General features: G+C 38.8%; 1 protein-coding gene across 4 annotated transcripts in view; it reads left to right on the top strand.

Moving 5' to 3' along the window:
• Window positions 1-15,985, top strand: part of STAU1 (staufen double-stranded RNA binding protein 1) — a 31,877-nt gene continuing 15,892 nt past the window's right edge. For all 4 annotated transcript variants that reach the window (XM_059827446.1, XM_059827445.1, XM_059827444.1 and 1 more), the window contains exons 1-6: window positions 1-44; window positions 5,580-5,646; window positions 10,362-10,638; window positions 11,467-11,591; window positions 13,618-13,774; window positions 15,472-15,610. In XM_059827446.1, the coding sequence (XP_059683429.1) occupies window positions 10,446-10,638; window positions 11,467-11,591; window positions 13,618-13,774; window positions 15,472-15,610 (614 nt within the window). In that variant the 5' untranslated portion in view covers window positions 1-44; window positions 5,580-5,646; window positions 10,362-10,445. The remainder of the gene's footprint in view (window positions 45-5,579; window positions 5,647-10,361; window positions 10,639-11,466; window positions 11,592-13,617; window positions 13,775-15,471; window positions 15,611-15,985) is intronic.

Below are 15,985 nucleotides of genomic sequence, written 5' to 3'. Positions count from 1 at the left end.
CCCGCACCACCAGCCGGCCCGGGAGCCGCAGCCCAGGCAGCCAGGTGAGGGGGGAGGCGGCCCGGGCTCCCCCCGGCGCCGAGGCAGCGGGGCGGGGGGTGGCGGCGGCGGCGGGGCCTAGCGGGGGCCGCGCCGAGCCGTGCCAGCGGGGCTGTGGGGAGGGGACAGCCCCCGCGGCGGGCGGGCCCGCCCCCCCCCCGCTCCCCCCGGCTTCCCCCCTCCCCCCGCCGCTTCCCCCCCGCCCCGGCACGGGGCTTTGCCCGGCTCCCGGGGGCGGCGGCGGCGGGCCGGGTGGGCAGCCCCCGGCCCTGTCCCCGCTGCCTGGCGGGGGCCCGGCGCGGGGGAGCGGGGCAGGTCGCGGCGGGCGAGCCGCGGGGCCGTCCCCGCCGAGCCTCGATGGGGCCGCTGGCGGGGGCAGCGCGGGCCCCTGCCCGTCCTCCCTGCCCGAGCGGCCGCGGCGGCGCCCCCGAGCCCGTGGGGCGAGTGGTGGGGGCGGCAGGTGGCTTGGCCGGCCCTCGCGAGGGAGGTGACAGCGGCGGGGCTGGGCTCCCCGAGCGCTGTGAGACCCGGCACCCCAAGTGCTCCAGGCGGGTGATGCTGGCAGTCCTTCTCTGCCCAAAATCCCCGTTTCAGCTTGGAGGGTGGCGGCGGTGGTTCCGGGCCCCCCGAGCAACAGGGGCTGGTGGCAGCACAGCTGGTTTAGGCTCTCTGAAGCCCTTGGAGAAAGTGGCTGCGGCCATCCTGCTTCTCCAGATTGCCCAGAGCGGGTGACAACAGTCACAGACTTCTGCAAAGTCTTAGGGGCACACGCTCTTGGTAGCGAAACTCCCGAGACTGAACTAGACTTGTCTGACTGTTGTGGTAAAAGGTGTAGATATGGTGACAACAGCAGGAGACGCCCCCAGCCTTCGCCTTGTACAGATTACAGTGCGAACACCGCGGCGGCTGCTGCTAGCAGCGTTAGCTTTCCTTCTGAACACTGGCATCATCACACTTTCTCCTCATTGCCCGCTGGGTTGGCGGCCATCGCTGCACCAGGCTCACTTTTCTGTTCACTGTTTTTTGATCACAACACCAAGTTTTTCAGGAGATGTAACAGCAACAAGTTCCTTTTAAATCTTTACACTGCAACTATCAGTCCTGGAGGTTATACAGGGTTTGATTCGTTTGGGTTGTCCGTCTAGGTGATACTATAGCTAGTAATGTTGACAGCCATTTTTCTGATTTATTCATCTGTTGGGTATTTCTGTCATTGCTTTTCTGGCAGGTTTAAGGCAAACCTGGGAGGAAGATAATTTGGATTGTAAATGAAGGCTAGGTGTATGTATAGCAGTGAAATAAAATATCTGAATTAAGTATTTTGTCTGCTTTTGGAATAGTATATTTATAAAATCGTCTTTCTTCTAACTACAACATGCAAGTGTACTGCATAGTTCCCTTGCTCAAACTGGCAGAAATGTATGTTTTCAATTACATCAAAACTTGAGCTTTAATGATGCAGCTATAGTTATGACGTAATAAAGTGATATCTGATTTGTCTATTGATCATCTCATATATGCAACAAATTTGTATGTTCAAACTTTTACAGAGGTATTCACTGGATGGCTGTCACATCTTGATGAAAATTTAAAGAGCCAACGGGTGGAATTTTTTACTATAGTTTCTATTTTCTGATGTTGGATCAGAAGCTCATTTCAAAACTCTTTTTAAAGGATGTATGCAAGATACAGTTCTTCTTTTATTATTATTTTAAGCAGCCACTCTTTCTTTCTTTGAAAGTTTTCATAACACTTATCATTAATCATTTTTTCACTATAAGTACCAGTCAGTCAAAGTATTAGGTATTTTGTGGCAAAATTAAAGTATTCATAGGTTGAAATAAATTTGGGGTGATGTAACTGTACAAAATCAGAGCAAAATTGAAAACTGCTTTGTGTGTTTCAGATCTTACTGAGGAACAGCAACTTTATTCTGAAGACATATGAACTTTCCAAATGAATTTTTTTAAATGCTTTGTCTAGGATCCTTGCCGAGGGGTTGATTATTTTATTAGAGTTCTTGAAGATGCAACTGGAACAATAGAGGAGATCTGTGCACTGATTACCATGTTAACCCTAATCAGTATCAGTGGGTTCTTTTGACCTGTTCTACTGCAGGAAAAAAAAAAAATTCATTAAATATTTTGTCACAGTACTAATTCAGCTAGAAGTAAGCATTTAAGCATTTATCTTTATTCGTGATTGACTTATCACTTTCTGGTTTGTTATTTTGCATTATGTTTGGAACTGTCTGGTTTATGTGTACATCTGCTAGTTCCTTCTTTTCCTTCAGATTTTACTTTCAAATTTTAGCTTTTCATCACCTGTTCTCTTATTAATAATCCAGGTCTTAGCTTCCGAACTAATTTGCTTATTATTTAGCGTTTCTGCCCTTGAAAATTCATCTTATCAGTACTCAAAAAGAGCATCATCTTCTTCTACAGTGAATGTTGCCTTTGAGATGTACCTTGTCTTGCCCAATTATTATAGAAAAAGATTTATCTGAGAAGAAAACATTGTTCAGCTAGTGTTTTACATTTTGTGTAAATAGCCTTAAATCTGTAAAATTTGTAGTCTTTTTTTATCTTGATTGGTAGTGAATATTTATGTAGACTTCCCAGTTGTAAATAGTTAGATTTATCTAGGTAATGAATGGAAACAACAGGTGAAAATGTTGTTGTTGAACAGTGGGTCTGTCTTTGATGTGATCATAACTTCTGATTTGAGCTGTGGGGGATCGGCCACCTCCGTCAGACCAGCTCAGCGGATTGTTCTGGCGTGGCAGATAAGGGTGCTGCAATGCCGCGTTTTTACCCAAGTGAGGGTTGGTTGACATTGAGTGGCAATAGAGCTACGGCCATGTAAAACTACAGGTGACAAAGGGCTTAGTGAGTAAATGTTGTGCATTCCACAGCTGGTTTCGTTGTTTCAGTTCTGCCTAGCCCCCACCTCGGATATCTACATCCTTTTGCAGAGATAGGACTTGGGTTTTGTGTTCTAGTTGCCCATCTGTGAAACAGGGATAAATGGACTTTCCTGCTTTGAGAACAGAGTTTGTTGTTGATAAGGAACAATTAATCTTCCGTGCTATGTGACTGGAGGGTCAGTAACTGTTCAGATGCACTATGTTAAGAAGCATCCGCTTTTCAGAAAGAAATTAATGCATAATTTAAAACCTCATTTCCTATAGCTAAAATTTTTTCTTGGATATTGTTTGACATGATGTGTAGTTGGTGATGTCAAGAAGTCCTTGTAATTTGAATCTTGATGCTTTTATCTGGTATCTGTTCTGTTTCTCATTCTTCTTGTTCCATAAAAAGCCCTCCCTGCCTGGTGCTGGTGGGGCATGAAAGAATGCAAAGGAAGTTTTAATGGGGTACACATGCAAGTTTGTAACAAGTAGCATAATGAGAACATCATAACTTCCAGCCTTCTGAATGTGTGTATCCTAAGGAATAGGACACCTTTCCATATTCTGGTCCTGACAATGAATAAAACCAATTTCTTTGAGGATTTAGTCTCTTTTGTATTTTCAAGTGGTTTGTCAGAGTTCAGAGCAATTCTGTGGTAGGATCCATGTGAGATCCCCCTTTTTGCCAAACCTGCTGTTTAACAACAAGGCCGTTGTCTTCCTCTGGTAAGAGACAGAAATGTGCTGTTACAGTCAGGTACACAGAAGCGTGTTCGCAGTCATGGGAATCCAGGCTGGGAGGGACTCGGGAGTGAAGTAGTCCATCCCTCTGCAGTGTCAGGTATGCCAGCCTCATTCCAAATGGATCTTTATCAATTACTTAGTCTGCCAACGGTGAAGTCACCTCTGTCACCCAAAGCAGTGTAGTTCATTGCAACCATTATTATCAGAAAACAGTTTCTTGATGCACTTCAAAGCCTCTTGCGTGTAGTTCTGTCACCTTAAGCATGAAGAAAAGATTATTCTTTTCCCCTCCAAAAACCTGATGTGTACTTGAAGGCTGCTGGTTGTCAGGCCCCAGCCAGCCCTCTCCTCTTCAGCATATACAAGCCCAAATGCTTTAGTTTTTTTCTTATAGGTTATATTTTTCTAAAGCTGAGTGTTTTGTGCTTTTCCTACTTTGTTTTTGCTAACTGGGTCCACGTCTGTCTTGAAGCATGGTACCCATGTGTGGATGCAGTGCTCCGGCTGAGGGCTCAGTAACACTGAGCACAGAGTAGAAGGACTACTGCAGATATCTCTCAGCCTTTTTTTCCATTTCTGCATCTCGGTCTGATGATTGCTTTTTCTAAAAGAGCCTGTCAGCGCTGGCTTGTGTTAGGTAATGATGTTCTGTTGGTTGTAACTCTTCTCCCACTCTGCTGGTGTCAGTTGGTTTTTCTGCCCTGTGTTTGATCAGCAGACGGTGTCTGCTCAGAACCTTCCACCTGCTGAGAGTAAGTGATTCATTTTTGAGCCTGGTTAGACCACCAGAGATGGCTGGAGAAAATTCAGTTGTCTTTATACAGCATGGTTTTGATCCTTCCTGGGAGTATTATCCATTTCCTTGTTTTCCAGGTGCTTAATTAAGCCTCCCAAAAAACTTCTAGAAGAAAAGTTGAACTGATAGGACTATAATCCTCTTGTCTCCCTTCTTCACTCCAGTTAAAAAAATAGGCACGATGTCTGCCTTTTCCAGGCTCTGTATCCTCATCTGTTCTGCAGGACTCCTCCAAGATAACTGGTTACAGTTCTAAGATTCGTTGTAGGATTTTGAAATGGCTGTCTGAAATAAATTCAAGAGCTTGTTTATCTACGTCCACTTCTAACCTTAATCAAGATTGAGATCTTACCCATTTTGTTGCTGATAATAGTGTTGCTAGCATCTGCACGCAGTTGGCTTTAGTCATGGAAAAGAAGGATTAAACACTTCGTGCTATATTTGTAAGCAGAACAAAATACATTTTGATTTCCATTTAGAGTAGTCCATGCAGTGACAGGTTTCATATTCAGTACCGAAACAATTTTATTCTAAAATGGTTTTAGCTAGTTTGATTTTTTTAAGTATGCCTATTTATGAGTGAAATCATTAGACTGGAAATGTGGCCAAAAGGTAAAATTTATATCCATTTTTGCAGTTAATAGATGTCAGAGTTTCTCAGGTTAGTGGCTTGCTTTTGGTTTGGCTTTGTGAATTAAGGTCTGCGTCTAATTTCAGTAGCTGATTTCTAGGGCTGATAGGAAGAAGGCTAACTTCTACAGCACTGAAAGCCTTACTACAGCAAGACAATTTGCAAGTGACTCTTACAATCCTGCAAAGAGCACTGTTGTGAGATTCCACTGTTTGTGTAAGAAAAATCACTTGGGTTTGGGGAAGGAGCAAGGAAAGAAGATTCTTGGATCAGGTTGGAATTTCTGCTTGGAAAAAGATAGCTCCGTTGAGTAGTCTGTCACTGAGAATTTAATGGTCATACAAATTCTTGTCATCCAAACGGATGAGGCAAACTCAGTGTAATGGTGAGACGTTTACTACAGAACATCTTTTGTAGCTTTAGGAAGAAAAATGCTAACTCTCTGTTTTTCCTTTTAGGCATTCTCCATCATAAATATCCTATTCAGAACTAAATCCAAATCTTCACTCTCTGGATCTCCTAAAGGTACAGGAAACTTACTTAAACCATTAAAGTTTCTTACCTTTTATTTGCATCGTATTAAAGAAACCACAAGTTGTGGTGAAACATGATTATCCACAGGAAGTGTCTGTTTTCTGTTTGATCCTCTGCCTTCTATCTGCAACACCCTTGAGGATTATAACACAAAAAAGCCCCAAGACAACTTCTATCTGAAAATGCTACATTCTTTTTTTTATATAGGAAGGTTTTAATTTATTTTTGGCTGAGTGGACTGAGACTATGTTCACATCTTTGTGCATTTCTTTGCTTGCCTTTTGGTTACCTTAGTGACTTCTGAACTTTGCATTTTAATGTATTCAAAATTTCTAGGAATATTCCAGGCATTGATGCACCAAAAGAAAATAAAAATCTAAAAACTAGAGTGGGGAACAGTGTTCTGTCATCTGAAAATCTGTCTCTCTAACTTTATTATTGTCCGTAGGTCATTGAATTGTTTGATGGCAGCCATTACCATCATGAGAGTAATATTCTAGCGCAACACTGTCTCAATAAAATTTAAAATATTAATGTCTGAGTTAGCAAAAAGTAGGCGTGGAAGGGAGGAAAAGGAGCAACTTATGTCATGTGGTATGAGTAAAACATTTGTTCATTCACCTATCTTCTGATGTCTGTGAGTGGTTTTAAGTTCTAGCAATGCCTCAAGTATTGTATAGGGGTCAGTTATTTGTATGAGTATTTGTCTTGAAAAGTTTGAAGTAGCTAACCCCTGATTACATGGAAAAATCACCTGAAATGCTGGCATATCTTTTTGTTTCTCTATCCACTGAAACAGCCTTTGTAAGTTGTTAGCCTCAACTTTCCAGATTGTGGTGCTTTTTCTTGGTTAGGATTTTGTAAGCCTGTTATAGGGTGGAGAGCATATTACTTTGTAAAAGCATTGTAAACCCTTTTATAATCCCTAAATAACCTATAATTAAATGTGCAATGATGGACAGTGAGTTCTTATACCTTAGTGAAATACTTCATACAAATCAACTATAGTATTGTAAACTTCACAGGTAGCTGAAAAAATACAAGCGAAATTCCAGTTTGTTTTGTCAGACTGTTCTTTGAAGTTGCTCCTCAAAGTATGAGCTAAATGTTTTTAAAAAGAAAACATAATATATATTTATATATATAAACTTGTAAGGTATAATCTTGTAAGTTACTACCTAGTGTCTGAAATTGTCAGAAATTTGTAAAGTGGAATTTCAGCAATTCACAAGATGTTTTGATGCCTGCTTTGCTTTGGTTCTGCCTGAATTCAATCTCATGAACTCTGAAATAGTTCTGAATTGGTGATAACTTACAGGATGTAGATTCAACTTCTGATCTGAATATAAAAACATGTGAGATTGGTGTATTGGTGAAGGAGAGAGAAACATGATGATGATGTAGCAATTTACGTAGAAATGGAGTAACAATTTGTGTAGAAACAAGCATTATATTCACTTAGGTTAAAAATGATACATTCATTGGAAAAGTTTTATTTTCATTGCAGTTCAGTTGTCTCCCTGATAATAAATTTCTGTTCAGCTCTGGCAAAAGACTGGCATGCCCAGCTACTCAGCTACTTGAATGTCTTGGGGATAAACCTGGAACAGCAGGGTGTTCTGCGGGTTTCCGATTTCTATTTTGAGTAAAGATACAGCTTACCGATGCCTTAAAATTTCTTTTTGGTTAGTCACTGCAGCTTTTCCTTCCTCCACCTTTAGAAACAGTCATGAAATGGAGCACTCACACGATCTGTTGGGTACATCTTTTCCTTTTTTTAAATTAATGGCTCCAGAGGCCAGGAGGTACTTGTATGGTAATTTTGGCCATCAAATGATGGCTACGCTTGGAATTGCAAAGCCTTTTGCAAAGAAGGATGGGTGGGATTGTTACCATCTTACAGACAGCATAAAGTGAGTGTGCTTAAACAGTCAATACTTGGTTTCTTGTGAGGTTGGAAGTCTTCTGGATTCCCAGAAGCTCCATAAAGGCTGGACTCTTCCAGTTTGTTGAAAGGTTGGGGGCGGGCGTGTGGTGAATTCCAGCCAGGTGTGCTTCAGACACTTTCCTAGGTCTGTCCTTAGTCCGTTTAGATGTGGCTGAGCCGCCAGAGTGCCCAAGTTGGGCAGTCGGTCTCTATGCTGAGAATAAGCAGGTTATGAGCTACGGATGTGTCTGCAGCATTTTTTTGTCTGGTCGTGGAATGTGCACAGCTGAAGTCTATTCGAAATCGGATCGGTTTCCAAAACCTTACTGTTTCAAGCACTAGGATGTGACCTCAAGTCTCCACAGATTTTTGTGAATAATGGCTGAATTGTCTGTCCTGAATATTATTCTAACCAGAGGTGTTGGAAGAAAAGCTTTTTCAAGCTGAACACTGATGGTTATAACTCTTGATGGAGAGAGAGCTGGGTGGAGAGCAGTCTGAGCTGTACTGCTGTGAGGTTCTGTAGTACTCTGCCATAAATATAGAAAGTGAGCCAATAATATCCTTGTCAGGGACTTTCCTTCTTGGGGAAAAAAAAAATTACTAGGAATCGATATACTGTTCTTCTCTCATTTGTATGATAGTTGACTAGAAAACTACTGTAATGTATGTATTTTGGAGCTGAAATTCCGTGTTCCCTAAAACCAGGTGAAGGCAAATAAATGAAGAATAGTGCCTTGCTTTAAAAGCAAAGTGCTTGTAGGCAGAGTTTTCTGAGAAGAATTTCAGCCTTCCTTTCCAGCATGATCTGAAAGATCCTAATGTTATTGACTTCAGAATAAAAAAATTTGGTGTTGTCTGCTCAAAATGTGTGGATTAGAAACTGTTTAACTTCAATTACTTTGAAGGGCATTGCACTTCAGCAGGAAAGGAGAATTAGCTTTTTTTATTGCACTGCAAGACTTTATAGTCTTTTCCAGGCAATTATTATTGTTGTATTATGTTTGAAAATTTTCAGTGTTTCTAGTGATGCTCCTGGGAATGAAACTTAGTGATTATAAAATTATTTCCCTGGAGTCTTATTCTACATACTTTTCATCTTTGTCTTACAACTTCTTGGAGCTCCTTTAGATAGATGCCCTAATACCCTTTTCACAGTTACAATGCACCCAGTGTGTAACTTCTGCAAATTTAGTAGTCAAATATAGGATTTGTTTTGAGTATAATCTACATATGTGTCTTCTGAACTAATGATATCTGAACTAATTTAGCTCTCTAGTAAAAAACAAAGTTATCCAACCAGTAGTATGATAAGCCTGACATGTTTATGATGTTTTTTCAAAGTAAAAATATTCGATGATAGATTTGTTGGTGTATCTGTTGTTTCCCAGTAGCTTCTTTCCTTTTCTCATATTTAATAAATAATAAATAAATAAATAAATCTTTGTAGCCATGAATGTATCAACCTAGGTTCTCCTTTTAGGCTTGTTTTGTCAGTAACTAGCTAAAAACTTCACTCTGACTCATTGCTGCTCCTCTTACATTTGGAAGTCCATTCACAGGTTCAGAATTTGAAGCTTACAGAGGACTAGTGGAGTTGTGTTGCTACTAATAGCTCCCTGGTGGTATCTGGAGCTGTGATTTCTCTTCTCTTCATCTATAAATTATGAAGAATAAACCTTCTTTTGCTGCCCTAATAAAATCTATAGGTGACCAGTGTATGTGTGCCCGCATGTGTGCCTTGGTGTGTAAAATGTATTTACTTGGCTGTAAAATTTATTTTTAATAAATAAATTGATATGTGGATCGTAAGCGGATACGGGCAGCTGAGCTCCGGCAGCAGTGATAGCCTTCAAACTGGCAACCTGTTAGTGTATATTTAGGTTTAACTGTCTCAACATGAAGATAATGTTGCATCCATGTGTAAGAGAAATCTAATACTAATTTGTCGGTAGAGGAAAGACCTATCACATTGACTGGTGACGGTGGTTCATCGCTTGGAGGTGTTTTTTCTTAAATGAACACAGATGCCTAGGAGCGCTTTCAACGCTTGTTTACAGTGTTGCAAGGCCAAATAACTAAACTGATGCTTGAACTGTGACTGAGACATGTTCTGACTTAAATAGAAGTAACCTTCAGAACACGTGTAGCTTATAAAGTTTATGAACTCTGACAGCTTCCCTTTTCCCACTCATAGCTACTTCAGCATTTTCTGCTGGACACCAGTTGTGTTCCCCTCATAAATGGATAGGCATTCTTCTTGGTGATCCTGGGGAAAAAATTATATAATAAAGGGTGCATGCTCTAAATAGTTGTTTTGTAAAGACTGCATTTATTGCCCTTCCAAGTTAAAAACTTTAACTTCAAATGGTAGAATGCATGAATTGTAATCTGTTGATGAAAGTTGCCCTTTGTTTAGTACATAAGCAGCGGCTATCACTTTAAGTAACTGGATTTGCTTTGTAAGTGGATTCAGTGATGGGGAAAACAGATGGGTAGTTGATCTTAAATGCGCAAGCATAAATAAAGCTTCTATACTAATTCTCTTTTATAAATGAAATAAATGTGAAACTTAAATGATAGGTCATATAGATTGAAATAATGCTGTTAAAACTGGATGCATAAGTGACCTGTTGCATACAAAATGGGAATAGTGGATACTTGATTGAACTCTTTTTCCCCTTTCCCCTTTTTGCTAAAGGAGAAATAACTTCAATAGATTGTTAGTTAAAGAATGCTAAATATTTAGTATAATCTTTTTTTCATCTTTACATTTTAGGTCAGCAATTTGGCTTCATTGCACTGAGTATTCCTGCATTCAAAGCTGTTTACCTACAGTAACTTGCTCTGGTTGGAAGTGAACATGTCTCAAGTTCAAATTCAGAATCCTTCTGCTGCCCTTGCAGGGAGCCAAATATTGAATAAAAACCCATCTCTTTCACAGCCTTTGAGTATTCCTTCTACTACTAGTTCTTTGCCCTCTGAAAATGCAGGTAGACCTATCCAAAACTCTGCTTTACCCTCTGCATCAGTTACATCCACCAACGCAGCTGCAGGTAAGATTGAGTGTCTCTTAATAAGTGTATGTATTCTTAGTGTGTATAGTTTGGCATGATACATTCCTGATGTCTTGCACCTACAAACACTTGAAAAATATTTATCCAACTACAGTAGCTTATAATGCTTTCTTCCTATTGAATGAAATCTGTTTGAGACGGATAGAAGCATACTTTTCCATGAAGTTTTAATAATTAATTGAAATGTTTGTAATAGTAAAGAATATTTTAAAAGTGTACAACACTGAATTTTTAAAACATTGCTATCCATCTTTTCTACAAGTAGCTTGTTTTAAATATAAAAAATGTGTTTGAAATTAGTTCTGTTATCTTTAGTTCTTTTATGACCAGTTTAATGCTAAATATATTGTGCTAATAAAATATAATAGAATGAATAAAAGGTAATAAATAAAAAATATATAATAGGGGAAAAATGGGAGAAGGAAAAACAAATTAACTGACTTCTTGAAATTATTCAAAGCAAGTGACCATGATGAATACTTAGAAGATTTGCTGCTTGAAATGCACTACATAAGATGCAAGCTAAATGCAGCAGTCTCCTAACTTCATACTTCTGGCTTGCCTTAAAACATTAAATTTAATGATGCTATCTTTTAGGCCTGCGCGTTGCTTGGAAATCCTAGAGTTCAGTAGATTGTCGACAGTTTGGTTAATGAGCAGAGCTGTCCATTCCAGCAAATCTTTTCTGAGAAATGGTGTATTGCAGATAACTAAATGCTAAGTCAATAAGGTTTCTTTTTTTAATTAAAGATTGTAGTAGAGTTCATAGCTACCTGTTCATTTATCTGATTTTATGTAATCTTTTAGCTCCTTCAAACATGGCAAACCCCAAAGAGAAAACCCCCATGTGTCTTGTGAATGAGTTAGCCCGTTTCAACAAGATTCAGCCTGAGTATAAGCTTTTGAGTGAGCAAGGTCCAGCTCATTCTAAGGTAAATATTCATATAAGTTTCTTACCGCTGCTGTTCATGCTCTTTCACTTTCCTAAGTGGAAAGGCAAAGTATATGCTTTTGGTGCAAGATAATACAGAGTAATAAAGAGGAATGGGAAGCTCACCAAAGTACTGACGGTAGGGAAGTGTGAAGCTGTTACATATGTACTAAAAAGGTGGTTTCCAAAAGTATATAAAGGTTGAACTTACCTGTTACCTACTTAGCTTTTTTGAAGAGTTATTTATGTTAGCTCCATTATGAGATGCTTGGCTTTGACTTTCATTTAATAAAGCAAGGTTTGTCCCTTGCGGTCTTTGATAAAAAAAAATTGTATTAAATATGGATGATCTTTATACAGTTGCTTTCTCGCATAATGTTAAGCTTTTGTTCTACATCTTGCCTGTTCTGCAAATTTTCTGTGTTCTTCCTGTGGTGCATTGTAATATTTTGAGGTTAATCCCACCAACTTTAAAGGACTAAAATAGTTTCTTAGTCCAAATTATCCCATGAGATGCAGGAAGATTTATGGCAGTTATGTTTCTTTAGGAAAAACACTACATAAGGAGTTGTAGTGCTTTTGTGTTTATGTAGTTGGTGAGGTACAAATCTGTATTTGTTGATATGCCCAGAGTAAATTTTACTACTGAATTTTAAGAGTTGTTCTCTCTTGTGCATGTTATAACTGAATGTTGCTTTACTGTTGCTCTGTTTTAGTTGTAAACAAAATGAACCTTTCTATTGCAATTGCCCAATATTTGGAAAACAAGGATCTTGGTGTATGTTCTTTAACGCCTGAAGTACCGTATGATTGAACAGCACTGAACATTCATCTGTTCTGGAACAGTTACTTTTGCAAAAGAATCGTTAGTTCTTCACAGTGGGAATATAGGAATACCCAGGGTAGACCAGCATGTGGTGTGTGTCCCATATCATGGCATAGCTTTTACAGTGTGTCAAATCTCAGTAATATACAATTCTTTTGGTGTTCTCTTCATATGCAGAGACAGTGGTTTTTCAGGAATACAGCAAATATACAGCAGTTTGTGTTACTTCAAAGAACACTGAAGAAGGGAGTTTTAGTATTATTAAACTTTTTAATCCTCATTGAAGATCTCTATTGTATGAGAACTGAGGTCAAGGCATACAAGGAGAATTAGCCTGGGATGTGTCTATTTAATCTGGCATCGTCTCTTAAGGTGTTTCCCAGACAGTGTGTGTTTGTATGTTAGAGGAATTGCCTTGGAATTGAATAATATTAAGAACTAAAATCTTTTGTCCAAAATAGGTGTAATGTCAGCTTCAATGTGCGAAGGAGGCAACATTTGCATTTACAAAAAGTATTGGAATAACATTTAGAGCATCTGTTCACTTGTGTTTTCATTCTGATTGAAATTAAACTTCATTTAATTACCAGGGAGACCTTGGCTTGCTGTTGTCTGATTAATTTGTGAAAATTTAGGGCAGTATATATCCTTCCTTATCCCACATACTTAAAAAGAACTGCCACAGAGCTTTGCTCTATAATCAAATAGGCTTGTGCTCACCTGTGGGCATGTGGAAGCTTTTATGGTGCAACATGAACTCACCTTTCTTCAAACTGCTGAAAAATGTCGTTTTAAAAAAAAAGCAACCCACAGTATTAAAGCAAGAATTGAGTTATGTAGAATAAAAAAGTCTGAATTTCAAGGCTGCTGTTTAGAGTAATGTTGGCACATCAGCTATCCATGTAGCTGATGCCTCTATACACATTGTCTTTTGGTTTTTAGCCTATATGATCTCATGCAGTATGCAGGATAGTTGCTAGCTACAATTATTGTGAAATTCTTAGTTCAGTAATTAGGGAAATTGTATCGATGTCCAAAGTGTTTACAATCTGGAGATGACACGGTAGTTGAGGAAAGCTTTGATTACCGTATTCTCAACTTTTGCATCACTAAAAGACTCACTGTTTTGTCTAAGAGGGTCTAATAAATTATGTGAATTCTGAAGCAGCTCGTAATAAAATTCATGTTTTATATTTTTGAGGTGTTTACAGTGCAGCTGACTCTCGGGGACCAGCACTGGGAAGCTGAAGGAACTAGTATTAAAAAAGCGCAACATGCGGCAGCTGCCAAAGCTTTGGAAGGGACAAAATTCCCTAAGCCTACGGCTCGTCCATCTCGTAGTGAAGGCAAGAATCCAGGTATATGCCACCACAAACTGATTTAAAAAAAAACAAAATAATAAAATACAGCTTTCTGGTTTTGGTATGTATTTTAAAGTTGCATAAGGATGTATAAAACCAGTGATTCTGCATATTTAACAATGGAAATTATCAGGTTTTATGAGAACATCATCTTGATTTAATCTTTGATCATTGTAGGCGACATAAAAAACCCCATCATATTAACAAGTTAAAGTTTAGGGTTTTCCCATCAAGTCATTTAAGCTTGAAGAACCCACTGCTTAACTTACTGTTTTGTATTGTAACACTTGCTGGAATCCTGGAAAAGATGTTTATCCTACTCTTAAAAAAACCAAAACTAAGTAAAAACAAAAAAAATCCGAACAAACAAACAAAAAAAACCATGAGGAATTTGGTCACAGCAAAGAATAATCTTTTGCGTGGGCAGATGAATGTGTTTGGTAATTCTGATAGGGTAATTCAAAAGCTTGACAATAAAGATGTCTTTGGAAAGGTAAGTGGAAAAAAACCCAAACAACCCAGAACAGAAAAAAAACCCCAACCAAAAAACCAAAACTGTTAAATTTTATCTTGAGGGATTGGATCAGAACTTGGAATTTGCATCATTTATACCTCTTAAGAGAAATAGATGTTGATTTGTATGAAAGCATTTAAGGTGTAGTTACTTATGTTTAGGGGACTTCTTACTTTACTAAGATTGCTTTTAAGATACAGTTAAAATGTAAAATTAAGTATGAACTAGCTTCACATCTCAGCTGCACATGTGATTGTTTTGCATTTACTCTTAATGATTTGAATGCAAGGCTATTAGGATAGCATTAGTATATTCAGCAAAGGTTAAAACTTATCTTTTGTGCCAGTTGTATTCTGATATCACCTAAACTCTTTCTTCAGAAACACTGTACAGTCAACAGTGAAAATATTAGAAGCTAGCGGTTACTTATTTTGTCTGTGAATCTGTTGCATAATTTCATTTTCTTTTGGCAATTGCCTTACAACAAACCACTGTTGTACTAGAGTACACGCTGATTTTTGAGCCAGTGAGGCCTGTGATAGAAAAAATTATCATTTAGGTGACTGTTCTTTCTTAAATGAGAATAGTCAGTGAGTCAATTCTTCATCCACACGATATCTGCACCGAGAGACATATCTATAGCCCTCAGTAGCAGTATACCTTCCTTTTGAAAAGTCAAGTTGCAGTTTGAAAGTGAAGATTCATTAAAACCCGTATTGTCATTGAGTACAAAGAGAAATGTTTGGTCATTCTCAGTAAACAACAGAAACAGATGATGTGCAGCACGTCTGTTAATTAAAAGTATTTTTTTGGGAAGAGAAATTTCTGTTCTGCAGACCACATTGTTAGATATGCTGTAAAAATAAATAAATTGGTAGCTTCACATGTTTAAAGCAAAATATAAAAAAAAGGAAAAAGGCCCCAGCAAGTTCACTTTTTTGGTAACAGGTTTTGTCACAACTGTATTAGGCTGCTAATTTAATATGCATCATAATTAATCATAAATTAGACTTCTTTTCTTTGTCTTCATTAGCATTTCTATTCAGAATTCATTCATTTAAGATACTGCACAGGGCAAAACTTGAGCTCGTTTTTCACTGTTTGAGACAGCGTAAGAGTTTAGATTGCTTTGGTCCCTTGTGATGGTTGGACAATTCTCTTTATATTCCTTTATATTTAGACAGTGTAACCCCCACAGTGGAGTTAAATGCACTTTGCATGAAGCTGGGAAAGAAACCTATGTATAAACCTATCGATCCTTATACGGGGATGAGATCCACTTACAACTATACCATGAGAGGTGGTACTTATCCTCCACGGTATGTATTTTTTATTTTTTTGCTTTTGAGGTCTCGTATCTTTGAACTTCTGCTCTCTTTGTCCAAGTGCTTTGATGCTGTCTTCTGAAAACAGCTAAAAATACCATGTCCCATGTCAGCTTGAAACATAGCCAGCTTATGAGGCAAAAGGTTTTGATAAGTACACCCCATTAATATCTGTAAGTTGTCTTATTTAAAGTTTCTTTTTCTTTGAGGGGGAGGGGAAGAGGAGAAAAAAGGGAACTGAACCAAGTGAAGTGTTTTTGAGGGCATTTGGATATAGCCAGCTTTGTGAAGTGAATAGCTAAATATTAGCTAAATATTTCTTGCATTTCCTTTCTGTGTAAAAGCAAAAGTGAAGAAAACAGTTTGATG

Source organism: Gavia stellata, chromosome 20, assembly GCF_030936135.1.
Source record: "Gavia stellata isolate bGavSte3 chromosome 20, bGavSte3.hap2, whole genome shotgun sequence".
Lineage (NCBI taxonomy): Eukaryota > Metazoa > Chordata > Aves > Gaviiformes > Gaviidae > Gavia > Gavia stellata.
This window is presented reverse-complemented; position numbering and strand designations above follow the sequence as displayed.